The sequence below is a fragment of the Equus quagga genome, chromosome 17 (assembly GCF_021613505.1).
Source record: "Equus quagga isolate Etosha38 chromosome 17, UCLA_HA_Equagga_1.0, whole genome shotgun sequence".
Lineage (NCBI taxonomy): Eukaryota > Metazoa > Chordata > Mammalia > Perissodactyla > Equidae > Equus > Equus quagga.
Window position 1 is genome coordinate 28,451,826 of NC_060283.1, and position 23,972 is coordinate 28,475,797.

At 52.7% G+C, this 23,972-nt stretch overlaps 1 protein-coding gene across 3 annotated transcripts in view; it reads right to left on the reverse strand.

Annotated features, from left to right (window-relative positions):
• LDLRAD3 (low density lipoprotein receptor class A domain containing 3) overlaps positions 1-23,972 on the reverse strand; it is a 231,080-nt gene that overhangs the window by 3,109 nt on the left and 203,999 nt on the right. For all 3 annotated transcript variants that reach the window (XM_046644096.1, XM_046644095.1, XM_046644097.1), the window contains exon 5: positions 1,538-1,883. In XM_046644096.1, coding sequence (XP_046500052.1) covers positions 1,538-1,883 — 346 coding nt within the window. The remainder of the gene's footprint in view (positions 1-1,537; positions 1,884-23,972) is intronic.

Genomic DNA, 23,972 nt, shown 5'->3' on the forward strand with positions numbered 1-23,972 from the left:
CTGGGCAGTGCCAACACCACGTCCTTGGGGTGGCCCTGAGTGAGGATACCCAGATCTCCCTCTGCTGGTCCTGGGCAGTTTGGCAAGGATGCTCGCTCCATGAGCTTGGGGTCCTATGGCCAAGCAGCTGGCCTCGTGTTTGGATGGAGCCTCTGATGGTCCTCAGAATTTGGGGTTCCTACTGAAAGGCAGCTCCACCTGGCTGTGTGGACTGGGGTGAGTGAGAGGACATGCTCTCAACACCGCAGTCTCCTTATCTCTAGGAAAGGATAATGATGACACCTCGCTTGCAGTGACATCACTTTGCAGAGAGGACACTTTAATTTTCAGCTCTCGCTGACTGAAGGGTTACTGCGAGTCAGGCACTGCGCCTCCTACAACACCTCGGTTCCTTGCCTTATTTAAGGCTCACAAGAACGCTGAGAGGGAGCCATTACTCTTACGCCCATTGTACTGGAGAGGAAACTGAGGCACGGGGGCATTAAATGCCTTGCAGAGGATCCCAAATGACTCGTCTGCAGCAGCGCTGCGACTTGAGCCCAGGCGCTCCGTCTCCGGTTTCAGCGACCTTCACCTGCTCTCTGGTGGGTGGTCCCAACGGAGAGCTTTGCACTTAAACACCGCGCCCTGAAGCTGCGTTTATCTTTGTGAGGAGGGAAAACAGATTAAATAACACAAGAGCTGCCACAGAGAGGACGCCAGAGGAGCCCCGTCACCCTGGGAACACGGCTGCAAAATGCCTCTCACCGCAAGGAGAGTCCTGGGCTCAGAGCGGGTGGGGCGCTGCACAGGGGCCCAGAAGGGCGGGCATTCCCAGAGCCAAAGGGGGTAAGCCAGCTCTGATCCAGGGACTCCCGAAATGGGGGCTTCCGGACACCTTGGCGTCACCAAGGAAGGAGAGGGGAAGGCCGAGCAGGCAGGATTCAGGCCCACTCCCCACTTCCGCTACAGAACTCCGCTTCTGGTGATGGGGTTTCTGGGTTCAATTCCATCTGTAATGAAGGTTCTACTGCTCAGCAACGCTGGAGAGTGATCTGCACCACCCCCTTTCTTTTACAGATGAAGCCAAGCAAAGTTAAGGAACTCATGTATTGCTCACTCATTCACTCACTCACTCACTCGTCCATCCATTCATTCAACATGTTACCCAAACCTCGACTAGTCCTGGGCATTGTCCTGTGGCAGCAGGTGAGGCCCCACAGCTAGGCAGTGGTCTGGTCATGTGCCAGTGTGGCATTACCAGGGTGGAGCAGGGCACCGAGTTGGCCAGGACGCTAACTGTATGTCCTCAGACAATAACTTAAAATCCCAGAGCCTCAGTTTCCCCATCTGTTAAATTGAGGCAAACACAGAACCTCCCTCAGCGAGCTGTTGAGAGGGTTAAATGAGATGACACATGTCAAGCGTCTTGCAAGGACTCAGTGAACGTCAGATGCTGCTGCCGCCGACAGCAGCTGAATCTAGGCTCTTGGTAAGACCTGGGGACGAGGTGTGCACACATATTCCCCTCCCCCAGTCCCTGCCATCCAGCACGCACCTTTGGTCCAGCAGGGCCTCTGAGTAGGAGGGCGGGGAGCCCACGTCCGACGCGTTCTGCTCAGCCTGGCTGGCCACGTACTGGATGCCGTTGTTGACGTTGTAGGTGACGCTGCAGTGGTGGGGGTGGTCCAGGACCACCAGGCGGGAGAGCAGCACGGGATGCTGCAGCCGGTGCACAGGCAGCGTCATGAGGTTGTTCCGCTTCCGCTGGTGGTGCAAGACGAGCGCCAGCAGGGCCACCACCAGCACGAAGATGACGGAGCTGCCGATGATGGCATAGGTGATGCTGGGGTAGTAGACCAGCTGGTTCTCCGAAGTCACAAACACCTGCCCGCTGCCCGGTTCTGAGAAAGCCCCGGGGGGAGAGAACAGGAGAGAGGTTACCAGTCTGGGCCACCCTTCACTTCCAAGTCAGCCCAGGACGCGCAGGCAAATGCTCTCAACGGCGCGACTCCCAACTGCCAAAAAGAGAAAACCACACAGAACTCCATCGACTGGTGAACGGACAACACAATGTGTGATATCCGTACAACGGAACGTCATTTGGCCATAAAAAGTACTGACACGTGTTACAACAGGGATGAACCTCAAAAACACCAAGCTAAGCAAAATAACCCAAACACAGAAGACCATAGACTGCATGATTCCCTTTATATGAAATGTCCAGGAAAGGGAAATTTAGGGAGACAGAAAGTAGACTAACGTTTGCCTGAGGCTGAGGGAGAGGAATGGGGAGTCACTGAAAATGGGCATCAGGGATCTTGTCGGGGTGACAGGAATGTCCTGAAACTGGGTATGGTGATGGCTGCACGATATGGTAAATTACTAAAACAGTGAATTGGACACTTAAAATGGGAGAATTTTATGTTATGTAAGTTATACTTCAATGAAGTTGTTTAAAAAAACTCAGCCCCAGGAAATATGACATGCGGGGAACATACACGAGGAACACTGGTCGGCGTGTCTGGGGTTCCTTACGTCTGCAGAGCACTATTCTATCCCAGGCCGCAGGCCAAGCTCCCAAGACGGAGAGCCAGTACAGCACGGGCTGAAATCGTGGACTCTGGAGCCAGGCTATCTTCATATCCAGCCCCTCAACTCACTGGCTGTGTGCCCTTTGAAAAGTGGTCAACCTCTCTGTGCTGTAACTTCCTCATCTGTAAAATTGGGGTGGTAACAGCCCCCACCTCACTGGGCGTGGTGAGCATGAGATGAGTGAATAATTATCACGCGCTTGGAACAACAGTGGACACCCTGCTGTGAAGGTGCGTGTTCAAGACTCAGAAATGCAGGCTTTGTCACACCGACTTGCCTCACAGCAACTCCAGGAAGTAGGTGCTGTAACTCTTCTTTTTAAGATGAGGAAAGGGAAGCTCAGAGAGCTTGGGTCCCCGGACCAGGGCCACAGGGTTAGAAGGCAAGGAGCCGTGCGTGATTTGAGCCCAGTGGTCTGACTCCCAGCCTCGTCCCCACACTCGGCCCATGGCCCCCCCAACAAGACCTCCGCAGGCATCTCCTCAGAGGCCTCGGGCGGAGGTCTGGCACCCGTGGCGCCCTGCAGACGGCCAACAGCCTCTTCTCCACAAGCTCTTCAAACACTCCACGAAGGGGCTTCCCACTCGGCAGGACAGCAACCTCGGCAAGGCCCAGGCCGGCCCAGCAGCCGCTGCCGCAGACAGCTGGACGCTGCATCCGTGCGGGAGAACCACGGCTGCCCACCGACGTGGCCCCGCCGGAGAAAGCATCTAAACGCAGCTGGGTGAGCAAACCTGGGGACCACACCCAGTGCCTGTGACCCCCGAAACGGTGAGGAGGTTCAGTGGGCCCACAGGGGCCAAAATGCAGACATGAAGTGGCAGCAGCAACGACCGCGGCTGCTCAGGCCCGTGAGCGGGAGCCGGGCCGAGCCCTCGGCTCTGCCTGTTCTGGGTGGGCATCGCGGTCCGCAGTGTGGAGGGCGTGCCACGCACACAGAAGCACTCAGTAAATGCAGACGACTTGAAAGAAAAACCTGTGCGTTCATGCCCCCGGTACCCTAAATGCTATTAACACTTTACTGCTCCTGTTCTTCAGAAGAGCAAGCTGACTCAGAGAGGCGAAGTAACGTATCCAGGATCACGTCCGGGGCAAGCAGGAGTCGAGACTCACCCCAGCCACGTGCGAAACACACCGTCTGTCCTCCTTTCCGGACAGAAATACTTCCCGGCTCCCCACATAACCCGGATCTGAGAGCTAACTCAAGCTCCAGGCTTGTGTTACTTTTCTCTCCAGCCACACTCAAACACAGATAAAAAGCTCTGAAGCTTCTGCGAGCTTCTGTCAGTCACCATTTCAATGACCGACTGACAGAAAGCAGCAACTAAGATCGCAGACAACAGCAGCAGCACGGTGCAGACGCTTAAGGGAGGGAGGAAGTTCTGGACTTTTCTGGAGACGAGCAGCTGTCACTGAGCGGTTCTGCTGAGTTCTGTCTGCTCTCAGCTTAGATCGCTAACAGCTGGGCGGGGGCTGATGTGTGTGTGTACGTTTCAGAATTCAAGTTAAAATAAAATACCCTCTTTATTTTGTTATGTCCAGCACAGAGCCGAGGGGTCGAATCTGGGGGCCGTCACTCCAGCTGTTGCTCAAGCAAGTTCCTTAACTTCTGTGAGGCTCAGCTGCCTTGTCCCTAACCAGTGGGGTGCCAGGTAAGCAACAGCAGCCACCTCCTGCATTACCGGGAGGGTAACACAACGCATGCGCAAAGAGCAGAGCGCCGGGCCTCTGGCAAGGGTTCACACTCAGTTAACGTTAGTCCTTTCTTTTTTATGGTGGTAAAACATACATAAAATTGACCATTTTAACCATTTCTAAGTGCACAGTTCAGTGGCGTTAAGAACATTGATTGTGTAACCATCACCACTATCCATCTCCAGAACTTTTCATCATTTCAAACTAGTTAATGCTGATCCTTTGTGTTCACTCTCTTTCCATTATCCAACTTCCCTGGATCAGTAGGAGAGGCTGGGAGAGCCCCTCTTGGTGGGGGAGGGACGAGGGTAAGGCTGAGTGAGTTCCTTTCTCAAAAGAGGAAAGGGTGTGGATTTTCACACTGACAAAAATGGGTCCAGAGATTTTTAAACACTGACTTCTGTGTAACCACCTGAGGCTTTAGGAAGACGAGAGGCAGCACTTCAAAACGAATGGAATGTGAAACGCTTGCGGATCTTAAAGGTCTCATTTCCATGTCGGACAGCAGCTCTCTCCACGTCTGCCCACTCTGCCAGGCGAGGGGCCGCGGTCACACTCGCTCGAGAAATTATGATGTTATAACTCAGTGGTGCCTGGTCTCGTCTTTGCTCTGTGCGTAAAATGTCACCTTGTATTAATTCATTAACTAGACTCACTTTTCTTAAGAGCTTAATGAGCCCGCTGCCCAAATTACTAATATCAGAGTGGCCTGGGACCAGAGTCCCAAGTGCATAATCCATGGATGATGAAGTCTCCATTTATTCCGGCTGTGCCTCGGGCTAATGCCCTCACGCTCCACCGTCAGCCTGAAGGCCCGGCCTGCGTCTGCTGCTTCTGCCGCGTTAGCTCCAGGCAACCCGGGGACGCAGACCACTGGGCTCCCCAAACCGCTGGCACTCCGCTGCGGCCTGCGGTGGAGCAGGCTGGGTCTGCCCAACTGCAGGGGTGCTCGTCAGCTCAGAGCCGTCACAGAGCTGCGCAGCCATCACCACAGCGTTCTAGCACGTTGCAGTCAAGCGTCTTCAAGAACAGTGACTTTTTCTAGCTTGCGGAGGCGCGGTCTGGTCGGACCAGGGACTGAGGAAGCGGACACCTGTGACTCGGCATTCCTTTGCTTCTAAAATTTCTCCCCTCCAGATGCAAATAAAATTTCCTGCAGGATATCACTTTTCATCTATCAGACTGGCAAAGGCAAAGTCTGATTTCACACTTTGCTGGCCAGGTCTGGGGAAAACAAGTATAGTCACTCCTGCATGGCCAGTGGGGAGTAAATTGGTACAATCAGGATGGTGGCGGAGTTAACAATATGTATTAAAATAAAAAATCCTCTGACCCAGCAATTCCACTCTTCAGAATCTAACAGAGACATCCACACAAATGAGAAACAACTTTGAAATACAAGTATTCACTGAAACATTGTTCGTAACAGCAGCATATAAGAAACCATCTAAATGTCAATCTGCAGCAGCCCGGCCGTGGAAATTCTGATGCATCCAGATGACACCACACCTCTTTAAAACATTAAGGCTGTTCTCCACGTGCCGATGGAACAATCCGAAAGCTATCTTGATGAGCGAAAAAAAGCGAGTTCGGGAGAGAATGCAGAGAGTATTTCTAGGACACACAGGACTGGAAACACTGGCAGCTTCTAGGGGGAGAACCGAAGGGAGGGGGAGGCCACCTTGCCACGGGTCACTGTCCCACTTTGTACCCTCTGAACTCTATCGTCTGTTAAAACACACTTGTCGTCTCTTCTTTGGCACGGCCCAGGCTGACGGGGCGTCGAGGTTTCGTCCTTGTTTCCTTCTCTCCCTGGGAGGTGAGGGCTCCTCAGGGTTCACACCTCATGGTCACTCAAGACCCCCCACTGACCTGCCACTCCCCGAGCATGGCTCCGAAGCCTCCAGCCCGACCTCTGGCCTCCAGAATTCCTGTTCTGGAATGTTCACTGCCCTGTTCAAACTGATTCCTCATCATTTCTCTGAAAAATCAACTCCTGTGGGCCTTTTTAAAAAAACTATTTTTAAAGTGTATTTTTCTCCAGACTAAATATTTTTTTAAAGTCAGGTTTATTGAGGTATAATTGACACACAATAAAACTTGCCCTTTTATTTTTATTTATTTATTTATTTAAGGAAGATTAGCCCTGAGCTAACTCCCGCCAATCATCCTCTTTTTGCTGAAGAAGCCTGGCCCTGAGCTAATATCCGTGCCCATCTTCCTCCACTTCCTATGTGGGACGCCTACCACAGCATGGCATGCCAAGCAGTGCCATGTCCGCACCCGGGATCCGAAGCGGCGAACCCCAGGCCACCGAGAAGCGGAACGTGTGAACCTGCGAACTTAACCGCTGCGCCACCGGGCCGGCCCCAAACTTGCCCTTTTAAAATGTATAGTTGGATGAGTTTTAACACAATGATACAGTTGCATAACCCCCACCACAAGCAAGATCTAGAACCTTCTCATCCCTCCCCAAAAGCTCTTTGCTCCTTTGCAGTCCGTCCCCTCCCCTCATCCGCAGCCCCTGGAAACCACTGATCTGTTTTCCATCCAGAGACTCCCCTTTTCCAGAAAGTCGTCTAAGCAGAATCCAGCAGTCCGTAGCATATCGTGTCTGGCTTCTCTCACCTGCATATTGCCTCTGGGATCCACCCATGTTTTGGTATTAATATTTCATCCCATTAGATTGCTGAGTAGCATTCTGTTGTACTCATATACCACAATTTGTTTATCCATCTACCAGTTGAGGGAGGGAACTGGGTCGTTTCCAGCTTCTGCAATGCAGGTCTTTGTGCTGCCCCATGTTTTCATATTTCTCAAGGCCCCAGGGTCAGATGGGAAGTGTATGTTTAACTTTCTAAGAAACTGTCACACTTCGTCTACGTGGATTCAGCACTCAGCCTTCCCCCTTGCTCTGCATCCTCACCAGCACTCAGTGTGGCTGGCCTTTTTAATTTCAGCCGCTCTACTAGCCGTGTAGTGGTATCTCATGCGGTTGAATTTCCCAGTGACTCATGACGTTGAGCATCTGTTCATGTGCTAATTTGCCATCTGTGTATCTTCTTGGGTGAAATGTCTCTTGCACTCTCTCATCCATCTTTAAACTGGGTTGTTTGACTACTGATTATTGAGTAGGAAGAAGTGCTTTATATGTTCTGGGACACAGTCCTTTTCCAGAAATGAGTTTTGCACGTATTTCTTCCCAGTCTGTGTCTTGTCTTCTCGTCTACTTTATAGTGTCCTTTTCAAGAACAGTGTTTTAAATAATTTTTTATAAAGTCCATTGTATTAATTCTTTCTGTTATGTTTTCTGCTTTTTGTATTCTCTCCAAGAACTCTTTGCCTAGAAGTTTTATAGCTTCAGCTCTTACATCTCATCTATGATCCATTGCAAGTTAATTTTTGTTTATGGTACAAGGTGAAGTTCAATGTTCTTTTTCCCCTCCCTTTGGAGATCCAACTGTTCCAGCACATTTGTTGAAAAGCTCATCCTTTCCTATTGAATTACCTTGGCACCTTTGTTGAAAATCAATGGACTCTATCAGTCTGGGTCTATTTCTAGATTCTCTGCTCTGTTTGATTGAGCCATATACCAATCCTTCTGCCAATAGCTGGGGTGACAACCACAGCTTTACAGCAAGTCTCGACGTCAGGCAGCGTGAGTCCTGGATAAATTGAACACTATTTCTGATTATAAAAATCGATGCTAATTATTAAAATTAAAGTAATATGGAAACGTTCAAGACAGATAAATCCCGCCCCTCCCCCATGGCCTGTAATAAATTCTAGTAGAATTCCACCAGAGAAAAACAGTTAACAGATTGGTGCAGACTAGTGGTGGGCACACTTGCTCTGTCAAAGGCCAGAGAGTAAATATTTTATGCTTTGTGGGCCAGTTTCAGTCACTATGCCTCCAAAAGGGGTTACCAACAACACGTCAGCGAGCGAGCGTATTTGTGTCCCCATAAGACTTTATTTACAAAAACAGGCACAGGTCATCAGATTCGGCCCACTGGCCTTCGTTTGCTGACCCACAGTGTGCATCCTCCCAAACTCCTCTCTGTCCATGTGCACACACGTCCGTTTCCTCATGCTGCACAGGGATTTCTGCAAATGGACATCTTTCCTCCCCCACCCACAACCTTTGTCAAGAGGAGCTATGCACTATCCACTGGAGACGCATCACGATTCACTTAACCAACCCCTACCGATGAACAATTAGGCTGCGCCCTTTTTTGGGGGGGAGTTATCACAAACAACGCTACAATATTCAGGCAGACCAGCCCCACGTGAGAGCCACGAGCGGAGGGCCGGGCTTGCCCCATCCACCACTCTATAGTCGGTGCCCAATGCAGCATGAGTCAGTGACCTGTGGCCACGGGCACACCCATTCCTTAGGACCGACTTCCAGAATGCTGGTTGCTTTCCTGGCCACTGGTCCCCGGGTTTAAACACTCAAGGTTGTCTTGTCTTGAACTCTGCTTTTCTCTGTGCACACGGAGCCGCCGAGTGTGGTCAGCTTCTGCTGTGCAGCGCTTCTCCAGTCTCTGCTTCTGGTCTCCACTCGCACGGCCACACCCAGGCCCAGGCCAGGAAGAGAAAGCTCCTGTGGTCCTACCATCTTTAGTCTCTTTGTCCTCCGACCTTTCTGCGATACTCCCGTCAGTCTGTGTCACTACGCAAATCTTGTAGAATTCTTCAGATCAAGGACCCTCGATGGCTCCTGTCGCCCCTGTGGCCAGGCGTCAGACTCCGCAGCCCCCTGCTCAGCTCCAGCACCAACCCTCAGAGGGTCCAGGGAAAGAGGTGCAGAGAAGCTGGAGTGAAGAACACCATTTGCCTCGTGAACTGGCCCCACTCCTGACTTGAACTAGGTAATAACACAAATAATACTAACGACCGGCACCACCACCACCCATGTTTGCTTTGAACTTGAAAACAAAGAGTAATAATAATAAGAACATCATCATAATTATGGCAGCAGCTCTCGCCCACTGGCAATATCTTACGTGTTTTACACATAGTAACTCTTTTATAATCCATACACCATCCCCACTGAGCCGAGCGGTGTCCCCCGAAAGATATGCCCACTTGGAAGCTCAGACTGTGATCTTCTCTGGAATACAGCTCTCCGCAGATTATAACCAAGGGCAAGGTCTTGAGATGAGATCATCCTGATTTAGGGTGGGCTCTAAATCCAATGATGAGGGTCCTTACAGGAGACGAGAAGGAGGCCCAGAAACAGATGAGGGAGATGGCCGTGTGAAGCCAGAGGCACCGGAGTCACGGCAGCCCCAAGTCAAGGAACGCCAAGAACGGGGGCGGCCACCAGGAGCTGGGAGAGCGGGCGAACGGGTTCTCCTTAGAACCCCCACAAAGAGCCCACGCTGCCAGGACCCTGTTTCAGAGGTCAGGCCTCCAGAACAGCGTGAGAATCAATTCCTGCCGTTTTAAGCGGCCAAGCTGGTGGCCTTTGTTATGGCATCTCTAGGAAATGACACAGCATCCACGAAGCAGACCACCTTACAGACGGGGAAAGGGGAGCACAGAGAGGGTGAGTGGCTTGCCCAGCACTCCTCCCCCCGTTATTATCAGCAGCTATTAGGAGAGCTCGGGGGGAACCGGGTCCCTGCTCTTGACTCATGGCCTTCTTTCATTTCCCACACGTGGTTCTCATCACAAAAGGGAGTTCCAGGTGGGAGAAGGCCAGGCTCTCTCCTTCTCGGAGCCGTGCTGAGGGCCAAGTGCAGCCTTGTAAACACAGTGGGTACTCCACAAGTATGTTTTTATATCTGTAAACTGACTCTGAAGCACGATAATTCACGATCTCCTCATTTACAGAGTCTTTTTAAGAGGGCCACCTTGAAGCTCAGAATGATGACCGCGCCTCCTGCTGCTCGTTTTCACCCTATATGCACAATTTCACTTCATCCTCACAACAGTCCTAATTTATAGATGGAGGAACTGAAGACCAGAGAGGTTAAGTAGCTTAATGAAGGTCACAGAGCACACAAGTGGGACAACTAGTATCTGAGCCCAGCAGTCTGATGAGCAACCATCCCACCGTCCCATGGAGTCCTCTCTCCTGTCCGTCTGCCACCCCACTTGACTGCTCCTACAATGGGATCCCTCCACCAATAACTCCAATGGAGCCTCAATCTTGGACTGTGAACAATAGATTCTGAAGTGTCTCCTGTGAGATGGCAAGAGGTATTTCATGGAAAAAGGTACCTTGGTCAAACAGGTGTGAGAATAACCAGATTAGACAAATTAAACCGTGTTTTTCGTAGCTGTTCAGAGTGCAGGCTCTGGAACCAAATGTCTAGATTCAATCCTCGGCTCTGTCACATAATTACTAGCTGTGTGACCTAGGACAAGTTACTTTACCTCTCTGGACCTCTAAACCCTCATCTGTGAAACAAGGTAATAGGAGAATCCACCTCGTAGGGTTGTTTTATGAATAAAAACAGAAAATACATTTAAAAAAACCTTACTTTGTCTGGCCCAGTAAATACTCAACAAACCCTAGTTGTTATTAATAGCCTCTATTACAGGACTTTTCAGAGCCTTTAAGAAGGCAAATGTTCGTAGTGATGCTCCATGAGAGGATGTGGTTATTTCATCAACCGCGGTGCCATGGACAGAACACAGATCATATTTTAAATAAGCACATTCCCAAACTTCTGGACAGTGTCTTCTCACAACTCAGACGGGGGCACTCCTGGCCCCGGTCATGTTGTTGGGGGAAGCTCGAGGCTGCAGGAGCCAACCTAAGAGGCAGAGCTAAGAGGCAGGGGCCTTAGCCCCTCCCTCTCAGCGCAGCAGCAGCCCACCGCCCGGGCGGGCGGCACCCAGCTCGGGCGGCATCCCCATCGTCGCCTGGGGCCCGCCAGGCAGCAGGAGCCTCAAGTGTGAAGCAGCTCCTGGGGCTGCAATGTCAGTCCGTCCACCGCAGGGCTGTGTGTCACCAGCCGTCCTGACACCTGACCAGAGCGAGCAGGGGGGAGCCGACGCCAGCCACACGTGCCAGGAGCCCAAGGCCGCTGCCTCTGGTCTGTCCTCCGGCGCGGAGCTGCCCGTCAGACCTCGGCCCGGGGCCACTGACTGTGCACACTGCAGCTTCCGAGAGCGGAGACCTTTCTGAGCAATTCAGGGGCAACAGCCGACGACAGAAGCAGTCCGAACAGGGCTCCCCCCGGTGCCTTACTGCCCGTGGAATTCCATAGACAAATCCTGGCTGTGGAGATTTCAGGGCATCTCTCAAGGACCCCAGGCCAGACCCTGCAGGCAGGGCTCCCATGCACCAGGCCCAGCGCTGCCAGGACCAGGACTCCAAGAGGGAGCATCAGGCACATCCGCCCCATCACGACTCTGCACCCCGGCCCCTGGCCGAACCCCATCCTAGCACCCGTGTCCCCTGCCCTCCACCACTGCCCACCTCGTCCCAACCACACTTACCCGGGCCCTGCCCGCCTCTTGCTCTGGACAGGCTCTTTTCCCTTAGCTGCCGGTGTTCTTTGGAAAACTAAATTCACTTGTTCACGTCATCCTCTGCTCAAAACCCTCCAGGGCTTCCCACATCCTCAGTATAAAGCCCAGCTGGTGCCACGGCCCCCAGGCCCTAAAGAACCCTCCACGCCCGCCCCTCCCCAGCTCCTTCTGCTGCAGACCCACCGGCCCGCTCGCTGTGGTTCCAGAGCACACCAAGCCCTCACCTGCCGAGGGCCCTTGCCCTTGCTGTGCCCTCTGCTCAGCAGCCCCTCTCCAGGCACCCGTGTCGCTCACTCACTCCCCATCCCACTCAGGCCTCTGCTGCCGGGTCAGTGAGCCGCCAGCCTCCTGGGCCGCCGCCAGCGCTCTCCATCCCTCACTCTGCCTTATCTGTCTCCATGGCACTTGTCACCGTCTGCCACTGTCCACTGTATTTGTACGGAATCGACTCTTTCCTACTGGATGTAACTCCGTGGGGGCAGAGCCGGACCCCGCTCGCCGCTGTATCCCCAGTGCCCAGAACAGAGCTCAGTAAACATGTGCTGGGGGAAGGGGCCTCTGAGTCTGTGGCTCTGTGAGCCGCGGTCTCAGGGTGCTGCGCTCCTTCCAGAAGCACCCGCGTCTTTCAGACGAGACTGTGCACCTTCCAGGCCAGTGCTTCGTGGCCATGATCTTGTTTAGCCTCACAGGTAAAAAAATAAGTCTCAGAGAGGTAAGGTCACTTGCCCCGGGTCACACAGCTAGGAGGTGACAGCTGACACCTGAGCCTTGGTATGTTGGACTGACACCCAGACATACACATGGTAACAGGACAGGTCCCACTCAGGTCTGTGAGAGGATCTGCTCTCGGGAACGTGAAACTAGTCCCGTGGCTGGAAAATCCACACTGTTATCTGATGGGAAGCTGGCTGAGCTCAGGATTGCAGAGAAGACATGTTTATTGTACAAAAACACAGTCCCATTCTTTTAGAATCTTCCTTCTCACAAATTACATGGAGGTAATGTGACCCTTTCCTGGAATCATCCAGAGATCGGCCAGCTCACAGGGTGGGCAGTGTGGGGCCAATGCAGCCAGTGTCCTCTCCACAAACGGCCGAGATGGTGCCCTATCCAGTCCCGCCAGGCCAACCCTGTGGGGACCTGCAGGCCTGACCTCCACCTGCCCCCACTCACAGCCCCTCCGGAACTTTCTACCTCCCAAGGGCAAAGTCCCAGCTCCTTATTGCCACACTTGCTCTTCCCACCCGGTTCCCCCTCCCCTCTGCTCCTCTCACTGCCTCCGCTCTACCCACCTCCCACGGGGAGGCCGGCGGCCTGGAAGAGGCGGCCACAGCTCTGCAGAGCCACCCACGACTTCCCTGCCCAGTGCCTACCTGCCTACCACCATCAGAGCCGGTCCCCAGCCTCCGGGTTAAAGGGGAGGGGCCGGCAGGAGGTGTCCCCAGCCTTCGCCCGAGGGAAGGCCGTGGGAATGGGTGACCTGAGACAGGACGGGGGACCAGAGCTGAGCTAGGGTGGAGGAAGGCGGCCTCCCTGGGGGGAGTGGGGGCACACACGTCCTTGCTCTTCCCTCTCCCCCGCTGGTGCTTCCCACGGCCAACCCGCCGGAGGTCACCGGGGGAGGAGCGGCCCCTCTGCGGATCTTTGCCCCCTTCCCCGCTCAGCCGCAGACCCTGCATCCCCCAGCCCTGGCAACGGTGCCTCCTGTGCTCTCCTCGCACGTGGTCCCACCCTCTGCTGGACCCCTGATGACATCTTGCTTCATGCCACACGGACGGCACGCTGGCCGCGAGGTGGCCCGGGCAGCCCACACTGCCCCGCCATGCTCGTCACCCCACCTGGGGCCGCGCGGCCTCCAGAGCTGGCAGCCAGGCCGTGCCCAATGTGGAAACCAGCGAAGACCAGTGAGGAGCACAGGCTCTTTACTGGGAGCTGCCTGCATGTCGGAGCCAGCCGCCGGCACCTGCGCCTGGCGGCCACCAAGGCAAGCAAAGGAATGGGAGAGCTTTACGCCGGGACGAAGGGAACAGCGGCTTTCGCAGGGAAGCGGTGGGAGGACTAACCAGAAGCAGGGCCGCCCATGGGACCGGTTAGGGGAGCATATTTGGCTGTCTCTGGTTGATCCTAAGCTGCAAGTGGGGGCACAAGTTAGGGAAGCTGTCAGTCACTCATCAGTTGATGCCTTGGATGTATGGGGCCCGTGGTTACAGGCGTTACTGTTTGGCTCCCGCGTCACTGTGGGTGACGGGGTGGCTTCCCGGGCTGGCTGCTGTGGGCTGTGGGTCACAGCTCTGCTTCCACAACGGTCTGCCCGTCATCCATCTGTACATGTCACGTGGGACAGGAAGGTGCAAGTCTGAATGAGAAAAAGGTCTACCAAGTTAAAAAGACACGGCATGCTGCTCTGCTTCGGCAGCCCAGGGTCCTGGGTTTGGATCCCAGGTGCGGACCGACACACGGCTCATCAAGCCATGCTGCGTGGGAGACCCACATACAAAACAGAGGAGGACTGGCACAGATGTCAGCTCAGCACCAATCTTCCTTACCCAAAAGAAAAAAAAAGCGCACATGGCGGTTTCAGTCTACGCCTGGGAGTTTGATGGCCTGGCTCTGAGTTCTGGTTCTGCCACGGACATGAATGACTTCAGGCAATTTACTGCACCTTTCAAAGCCTTGTCTGTAAAACTGGGATTAGAGATTTTAATATGTGAAACAGAGTTGATCTGAACGTTCAAGACAACTGTCTAACCCTGAGCCGAGGGCACCGGCGGTGAGCCTGCCTCGGCAGCTTCCTTCATCTGTGCAAAGATTTGACCGCTCACGCCTGGGGGGTTGGGGGTGGGGGGAGAGGGCCATGTGAGTACTGACTGGAGGAGGACAGGAAATGCTACCCGAGGGAGGCAGGAAGAGGCTGCAGCCATCCAAGGGCTGTGCTGAGGACTAAGGAGGGAAGTCTGGCTGGGGCAGATTCATTCATGCATGGACGGAGCCCAGACCATGGGTGGGGCGCCCCTTGTGCTCAGGGCTGACAACCCTGGAACCAGAACAGCAGAGACCTAATGTGGGAGAAGCTGGTGGTGCAGGAGAACCTGGCGGTGTGGGAGAAGCTCCTGGTGTAGGAGAAACTGGTGGCATGGGAGAAGCTCCAGGTGCAGGGAAAGCTCCCAGTGCAGGAAAAGCTCCAAGTGCAGGAGAAGCTGGTGGCGTGGGCGTGGCCCGGGGGCCCGTGTCTCTCCAGCAGCCCCCTTAGGATGACCTCCACCACACCTGTGGCCACGTTCGCCCAAGTAGGGAACCTTCCAGCAACTGTGGGAGCCACTGTAGACCAAGGGCATCCCCACATCCATCCTGACTTTCTGGTTTAAAAAAACACTCTGTGGGGCTGCTGCATCTTTACGGATCCCTATTGCAAGCACATTTCTTCCCCCTATTTAGATGTGGATTGAAAAAGTTGAATTTAAAGGGCAGACCAGCAAATGAGTGAATCAAGAGAGAACCACGAAAACCCCGCTGAATCATTACCATAGCAACTCAAGTTTCTAAAATTAACTGAATCCTTCAGGAGGGTGATGGAGAAATCCACGCTGCCAGTCTGCTGAGCATCAGCTGGGGCCCAGCAGGACTCTCCCAGCCCTAGACAGCAGGGACCCATCTGCCAGAGGGGAACTAGGACTCCAGAACCATTCGGAGCCAGGAGAGGAGAGTCACAAGATTAAATTCACCACAAAACGAGAGCGAGGGGACAGAGAGGATTCGAGGAAGTTAGACTGAAGACAGATGGGGGCAGACATCTCAAGTCTCAGCTGTTCTGACTCCAAGAGACCACAGGGCTTCTTGTTCTCTCCACCCCTCACATAAGCCCCCCTGGGGGCAAAGGGGACAGGAAGCGTCCCTGAGAAGCCCCGCATCTTCCACAAGTGCTGTTGAGCCAGCCGGCTGTCACCAGGGGCCCCTAATGTACAAGCTGCTCACCACGAGGAGAGCGTCCTGGTAGAAACCCCAGTGATTCCAGAGCTCTGTGCAGAGTGAAGAGCCGTTGTCCACCCTCGGGGCTTGCTCTCCAGGCTGACAAGGAAGGGCACCAGGGATAACCGGGGAGCGGGGTGGGGAGCAGCCTCCGCCAGGAAACAGGCTCAGGGCAGTTACAGAACTGGCTGGAGGGTAAGGAGCTTAATTGGCTATTTAAGGTAGAAAGGGCATTTTAAATAGCAATGCAGATTGCTGCCAAAACTGTGATGAGGTAACCGGGAGCAGGGGCCTGGGTGGTCTTCTGGGAACTCTGCTCAGTTGTGTAATGGCTGAAAAAAGGTCAACAGAAGGGTGTTCTGGAAGGAGAGCAGTAGTCTCTGCCACCCCTTCCACTGCAGACCACGAAAAGCAAATGCAGTGGGAGCCACAGCGGAGGGGCGTGCGACTTGTTATGAGCTCAAGTTTGGGGAGCAATGTTCTAATCATTCTAACCCTCAAAGGGGAGACCTCCTGTGCAGCCCTCTCCTGTGCAGAGAGTGGCTGCAGCCGACCCAGGCTCCCGCACACGACATTCTGGGCTGCTCCTGCAGGCAACGCAATTAAATGGATATACGTGCCTCCTGGAATGTGCTGAATCCGGACGGCTGTACAGAATTACTGTTTCTATTGCTTATTGTGTCTATTTACCTGGAGTGTTTGGTGGAAGCTGCAAAAATAAATTCTTAGCAGACACTCTCTGAGCTCAATGGTCAGTTGGTTTCCGGTCCAGTGATAAGGCTTGGCGAGGACAATGCAGTGGTTTACGGAGCCTGCAGTGTCAGCGGCCGGAGCGGAACCCTGTTTCTAATTCAGGGGGATGCAGGGAGCGGCGACGCCTTGATCCATCTGTGAGTGCCATGCAATTATACACAAACAGCATCGCAGGGAAAAGCTAGCCCTAAAACCCGGGAGAGGGAAAAGCGACCTCGGGCGTGCCATTGTCACTGCAAATAAACTCATTAGTGGGGGCTGCAAAAAGAAATATGATCAAATATCAATTAGGATCCCACAATGGCATCCTCAGCCACCCTCGGGCTGCACGGCCCTCATCAGCCCGGCGCTGCCTTTGCTTTTCCATTCATGCCCGACCCAGGGGTGGGTCCTGCTGATTCAGCTTCCAAATTTGGAGACAAGCTACCATCACCTGTTGCAAGGATTACCACATAAACTTCCTGGTTAGCCTGCCAATTTCCAGTCTTGCTCCTCTCCATCCATTTTCTGCACAGCATCTAGAAAACTCTTTTCAGGGAGTAAGTAGGATGGCTGCTCATTGTACTCAAAATCCAGCTTCCTAACCATGGCCCAGAGCGGCCTCTCTGATCTGGCCCTCGACCTTCTGTAACCTGCTCCTGAGCCATGTGCCTTCCTGAAATGAAGGCTCGGGGACGGTTAACGTTCTCCAAGGCGAGATGCTGGAGGATCCACTCCAACACCCGGGGGCCTCCTGGGCAGCGGCCACAGCCTGGCTGCTCCCTCACAGGTGACTGACGGCAGGTGTGGGGCGGGGGAGCACTCACAGCCACCTGCCCGAGTCTTCAAAGGGGAAAGAAGCCCCAGGACTCCTCAGGGCGGTCTCAGAAGGCAGCGTCCCTGTCCAGAGCTCTCCAGACGCCGAAGACAGGCTGGAGAGCTCAGCAAGCATCCTCAAACGGGAATGCGGCTGTGAAGAAGTGAACAAGTGAGAAATCAAAGCCTTCGGTGGCTGACGGCTGGCCCAGCTGGCCTCCTTCAGAAGGGGAATAAGACGACCCACTGGGATGGACGTGAGACAAAGATGGGCCCGTGATGGGCCCACAGTGGAGCGTACTCACTTAGTCACTGACCGTTCACTGAGCATCTACTGACCACCAGCCAGGGTGTCCGGAGATTCAGGGTCACTGCTACAGGGTGGGAGTTCCTAGCGAAGGGACCAGTGGCCCCAGGAACCTCAGAGCTCCCATGGCTGCTTAGCCTTTTTTTTTTTTTTGAGGAAGCTTAGCCCTGAGCTAACTACTGCCAATCCTCCTCGTTTTTGCTGAGGAAGACAGGCCCTGAGCTAACATCCGTGCACATCTTCCTCTGCTTTATACGTGGGATGCCTACCACAGCATGCGTCTGCACCCGGGATCCGAACCGGCAAACCCAGGGCCGCCAGAGCCGAACGTGCACACTTAACCGCTGTGCCACCAGGCTGGCCCCCACTTAGACTTTTTAAAAACTTATTTATTGAACAGGCAACATATGCTCGGTCCAAAACTCAAAAGATAAGAAAGGACGTGCAGAGAAAAGTCGGTTCCCAGATCTGTCTCCGAGCCCCGGATTCCCCTCCCTGGAGGCACCGCGGGTGCCAGTTTCTTTTTGTGTATAGGCTTCCAGAAAGAGTCCAGGCACAGGTTATAAATATCTTTTTAACACACATGGTAATTTAAAAATTTTTTTCACTTAATGAACCACATCAATACATAAATTTTTTTAAATCAAGCACCATTTTGCTTATATTTTAATAAATAACTATAAAACTGTTACTAAATGCCAAGCTCTCCTTTTTTTAAAATTTTTTCTTTTTTGGTGAGGAAGAGTGTTGCTGAGCTAACATCTGTGACAATCTTCCTCTCTTTTTTAGGTGGGATGCCACCACAGCATGGCTTGAGTGATGTGTAGGTCCGTGCCTGGGATCTGAACCCGCAAACCCTGGGCCTCCGAACAGAGCGTGTGAACTTAACCACTACACACCAGGCTGGCCCTAACTTTTTATTTTGAGATAAGTTTAGATTTACAGGAGGGTTACAAAAATAGTAGAGAGTTCTCATATGCCTTATAGAAGCTTTCCCCAATGTTAACACCTTACCTAATTACAGAATGGCTGTCAAAACTAAGAATTCACCTCGGAACAACTATATTAACTAAATTATAGCAGTTGTTCAGATTTTGCCAGTTCTCCCCGCTAAGGTCCTTTTCTGTCCCAGCATCCAATGCAGGACCCCACACTGCATTTGTCTCCGCTCATCCGTGACAGCTTCTCCATCTTTCATGACCTTGACAGTCTTGAAGGGGGCTGAGTAGTTATTCTGCAGACTGTCCCTCAATTTCGGTTTTCCTGACGTAGTTTCACGACAGAGGACAGGATGTACGTCATGGAGAGGACATCACAGAGGTGACGTGCCTTCTCAGTGTGCCCCATCAGGGGACGCCTGATCTGTATTTACTGATGATGTTAACCATGACCACCTGGTTAGTTTAAAGTGGTATCTGCCAAGATTCTTCACTGTAAGGTTACTATTTTTCACTTTGTAATGAACAAATATCTTGGAGGAGATCCTTTGAAACTACGCAAATATCCTGCTTCTGCTTAAACTCTCACCCACCGGTCTTAGCATTCATCACGGCTCCTGCCTGCCATGATTATTAGCGTCTTGTTCTAACGATGATTTTTACCCCCCTCACTCCTTCTACATTCATTAACTGGAATTCTTCTCTAAGGAAGACCTGCCCCTTGCTCCCACTTATTATTTATTCGGTTATTTATTTACATCCGATGGACTCAGGAATATTTATTTTACTCTCTGAGCTACAGCCCAACACTGTGCTTATTTAAGACGTCGCTCAAGTCATTCCAACTTTGGGCTCCTGATGTCAGGCTGGTGCCCATCACCTCCCGACACCCCCCATGATTTTGCGTTTGTGATTCTGGATGACTTGCCTGTTTCCTGGAAGAAGAAGCTTCAGGCTCCTCCTGCATCTCCCGCCCCAGGCCTGGAGTCAACTCAGACTTTCTTTCATACACAGCTGCACACTGTGCTATTTGGAGAGACGTGCCATCATTTATTTAACCAGAATCCAAGCGATGGGCACTCAGGATCTATTTCCAATCTTTTCCTAGTGTAATCTTTTACAGTAAGCAGTTCTTGTAGATGGGTCATTTCACACGTACGCAATTGTTAAAGTCAAACCTAACGTCTCTACGCAGACCTGTGAGGCCCTCCTAAGGAGTGCCCCACCCCCCACATCCTCTCCACCTCAGGGCCTGCTCTTCCTCCCCCTCTCGCCCGGTGTGGCGGGCGGTCTCTGAGATGGCCTCTTCCAACTTGTGCCTCCCAGGACTCATGCTCCAGTGTGATCGCTTTCCTGTGAGTTGGGGCTGGACTAATTTCTCACTTCTAAGGACCAGGATATGGAAGAAATGCTGAGCTGTCACTTTCAACATTAGGTCAGACGGTGGCACATCACACTGGTAGAACGGCTTTATCCAAAAGACAAGAAATTATAAGTGTTGGCAAGGATGTGGAGAACACGGAACCCTTGTGCAACCGTTGGTGGGAATGTACACTGGGGCAGCCACTGTGGAAAGCAGCATGGAGGTTGCTCAGAAAATTAAAAATAGAACTATCATAATCCAGTAATTTGAAGAAAACAAAAATACTAACTTGAAAAGACAGAGGTACCCCCATGTTCAAGGCAGCAGTATTTACAATAGCCAGGGCTCTGCAGATATCTTTCCACAAGTCCTTCCTTCCTAGGCTGGCTGCCCTCTCGGCCTGCTGTGTCCCTCCCAGCAGGGCCCCCTGTCCACATCCTGGCTCGCCTTCAAGGTGTAAATGGCCACTGGGCTGCTTCCTCCCTGACGTCCCCGCACAGCCCTCCAGCTGGAATAACCTTCTCCGCTACCGCCTCGCACTGCTGCTCACCTCACCCCTGTCCCGGCCATGCTCCTCCCTCCTTGTTGCAGAGTTGCTGATACCACTAGTTTCCTGGAAAGGAAACCCTACGTTTCTTGACGGCTGGATTCCCATCTCAGTTATGTTCATAATCGGTCCCTCTCACTTCCAAGCACTAAATTCAGCCTTACACACAGATATTAGGTCCTCTCTAATACCTGCAGAACCAGCAAGTCATAACGAGCCTTAAACTACGGGTTTTGGATCTTCTGGCAGCCACAGCGCCCACCACACCCAGTATTAGCTATTATAAGCACTATTATTACCACTCAGTATTTCATGAATGACTCTTCCCTTCTCTAACCAGGACTTCATCTTCCACACTCCCCACGGTCCTCCTCCCCAATTGTAGAATCTCCAAGTTTAGAGGAAATACAAAATAAGTCCTGACCCAAAGTTGAGAGCCTCTAGCTTAATTCTGTGGTTTTTAATACATCAAATTCTCCTTCTAATGTTGTCTCCAACCAGAGCAACAAGGAGACACTGGTGTTAATACCAACCTCAAATCTTTACTGAAGACTCAGGGAGCAGAAACTTCCAGGCAGGAGCATCAATAAGATTCATGTCAACGAATACCGTACTGATCATTTCTGAGAGTCTGCTGGCCACTCCATCCTTCCCAGCAAAGCTCCTCTTGCAACAGAATCCATGTCCAGTTGCATTAACTGAACACTCAAATGAGGGAGATAAATGGAGACTCGGCTAATTGTATTTTTTTATTGGCTTCAGAGGAGGAAAACTCATAATCAGTCACGATTACAAATTCCCCTTGTGGTCTTGACAATACAGACCTAAGCTGGAGCTCTTCTGCAGTGTCTTGTCTGACAGCAGAGGAATGAGCTCATCCCTTTTTTGCTCTGTAAAGACTCTGAGGGGAGAAGAGGAGATGCTGTGAACCTGCCTGCTCCCTTTGGCTTGGAAGGCCCTTCCTGAGTCTTCGGCTAAGACACTGTCATTTGTGGCATTTCCACCACCATCGGTTGTCTTTGTGGATGAAAGGTGCTGGGTAAACGGCCCTTCAGTGTGGGCACCAATGGGGCCAAGACGATTACGGGGCCAGCCCTGTGCAGACTGTGACCATCCCACTCCCTGAGAGCCCCTTTTCAAGAATCAGAGAGGAGAAACAGAGTCAGAAGGCAAAGGGCACTGGGGTTCACTCTCTGAAGACACGAGCTGCAAGCCTCTCACAGATGAGAGCCAACCGTAGGATGAGCCAGCTGACGGCAGGAACCGCCATGCCCCTGAAGACTGCAGAAGGGACCAGGGTTCTGTTGCCTTTTCTTATTCAAAATTCATAGGCTCTGAGAGAATTAAGAATAAGGTGAATGCAAAGTGAATTCCAAATTAAATTCCAAGCTGAGCTTGGAAAATAGAATCTTAGTTCCAAGAACTCTGGTCACTCATTAACGAAGAGAAGGAAGGAGCTGGGAGCCTGGGGAGTGGGGGCGCCCTGTGCATTAGGACCAGGGGTGCGCAAGGCCAGGCGGCACCAGCCTGCGGTCAGGTCGGTAGCTCTCACAGACTTCTGCAGAGCAAGCGCCGACGTCACGGCCTCGACGAGCTGCCTGCAGGAGACCGGAACGTCTACCGGCAAAACGATAGCTTGGGAAAACTTCATAAACGTAAGAACTAGGAGGAAACAGAAACTGTTAACAGAGATACTCCAACGGCAACAAGAAAACCCAGAATGACTGGTGAAGAACACGAGCCCCACGACTTCAGCCCACCGTGCCTCCCGGGGGGACACGGGAGCAGGAAGAGGGCGACCACAGCCACCGGCTGCTCGCTCCCCAACTCTGGGCAACCTTACTTGCTCTGTGCCTCAGTTTCCCCTTCTCTCCACACTGCGTAAAGATTTGTCTCAGACCTGACGCACCTGTAAGGCCGTACTTGTGGTGGAGAGAGACTCAGGAGTCTGCCCAGAGCCTTATTTTCCTGATGTGCACCCTGTAAATGCTCCTGTCTCGCTTCAGCAGGTTTGCCCAAAACACATTCAGCCCCAGATGGCTTTAATTACCGGGGGAGGAAACTGCCTCACTGGGCGAGAGGTTCCTCCCTTTCTGCTAGTGGCGGTCTGCCACGTGCGTCTGTGAGGGGACTTGTTTTTTTTAAACTAAAACCATCGAGCGTAATGAGAATTGGAAAAGGGCCATGGGACCAGCATTCACTGGGGCCCATCCCAGCCCCTCCAGTGAGCCGCACCTGCCTTCAGAAGCCACACTCCAGTCCACACAGTCACCGCTGATCACAGAGCACGACCTGACCGGAGGGGCAAAGGCTCAGAGGCCTTTCTGGGGCTGTATGTTTGGAAATGGGAACCTCAGGAAAACGCTCTGTGTTAAGTAAAAACAAGGCCCTGTAATGACTACAATGAGCCACACCTGACACTTCTCTAGTTTTCTGCCCTGGAGACTCTGGAATGTTTTTGACAAGCATCCATGTTATCACCTCGTTTGCAGCCGGGGGAAATGTTCCAAAATTTCCAACACTGATGCTCTGACTCTTGCCACGGGGGCAGAAGACTGAAGACTGACTCTGCACGGGGGGTGGCCGTCCGTGGACATTAAAAAGGAGTCGAGAGGATGAGACCACAGACTCTGGAGGCGACAGGCCCGCGCCTGAATACCGCTCTACCATTGACTAGCTTTGCAAGCCTGCAGCTCCTGAGCCTCTGTTTCCTCATCTGCAGAACGGGGATAACAGCAGCCATCGCCTGGGGCGTCTGTGAAGGTCAGATGTGGAGGCTGAAGAAGCAGCACAAGGGCTGGCCCGCAGGCTGAGGGCTCAGTGAGCAGTGGTTGCTGCTACAGCACGTACCGCCATCACCGGCCCCTGCTGTATTTTCTTCACAGCTTCTTGTTGGGGCCTCGTTTTACAGGCTTAGGTACCCCTAGAATGTCTATCTGCAGCAGGAGGGGACCTCGGAAAAACAAGGGAGTTGAATCAATTCCACTTTGCAGCCGAAAGTGGGAACTAAAAGGATTTGCTTCTTTTTCCCAACTTGGAGAAGTATGAGAGTGCACGAGGGGCAAGGAGCACAGGATCAGAAAGAGCTGGGTTCACACCCCTCTGCCGCCTACCTGACGAGGGGCCCTGGGCATGTTCCCGAGGTCTCAGAGCTCAGTGGCGAGGAGGATGGGTGAGGACAGTGGAGGTCAAGTGCTCAGCACACTGACTGGCCGGCAGCAACAGCTCGACCCAGGAGATGCTGGTGTGACTATGTTGTTGTAACCCCATCCCTGTATCCCGCACTGTGGAAAAGGACGCCCCAAGACATGCCTGACGGGGGGCCTCTGCCACAGGCTGAACTGAAACCAGGTGGCCTCTGCACCTGGTTTGGCTACTTCCTTGCCATAAAAATGGTAATCAAAGGTATCATTCAGGCCACACCCTGGACAACAATGCACACCAGCCAGGCTGAAGGTCCAAGAAAGCTAGACGTCTTCAAAATTAAAAGAAGAGTTGGAGGAAAGGGCACCTGTGACTGTCTCCTTTACATTTCTGGGGGCT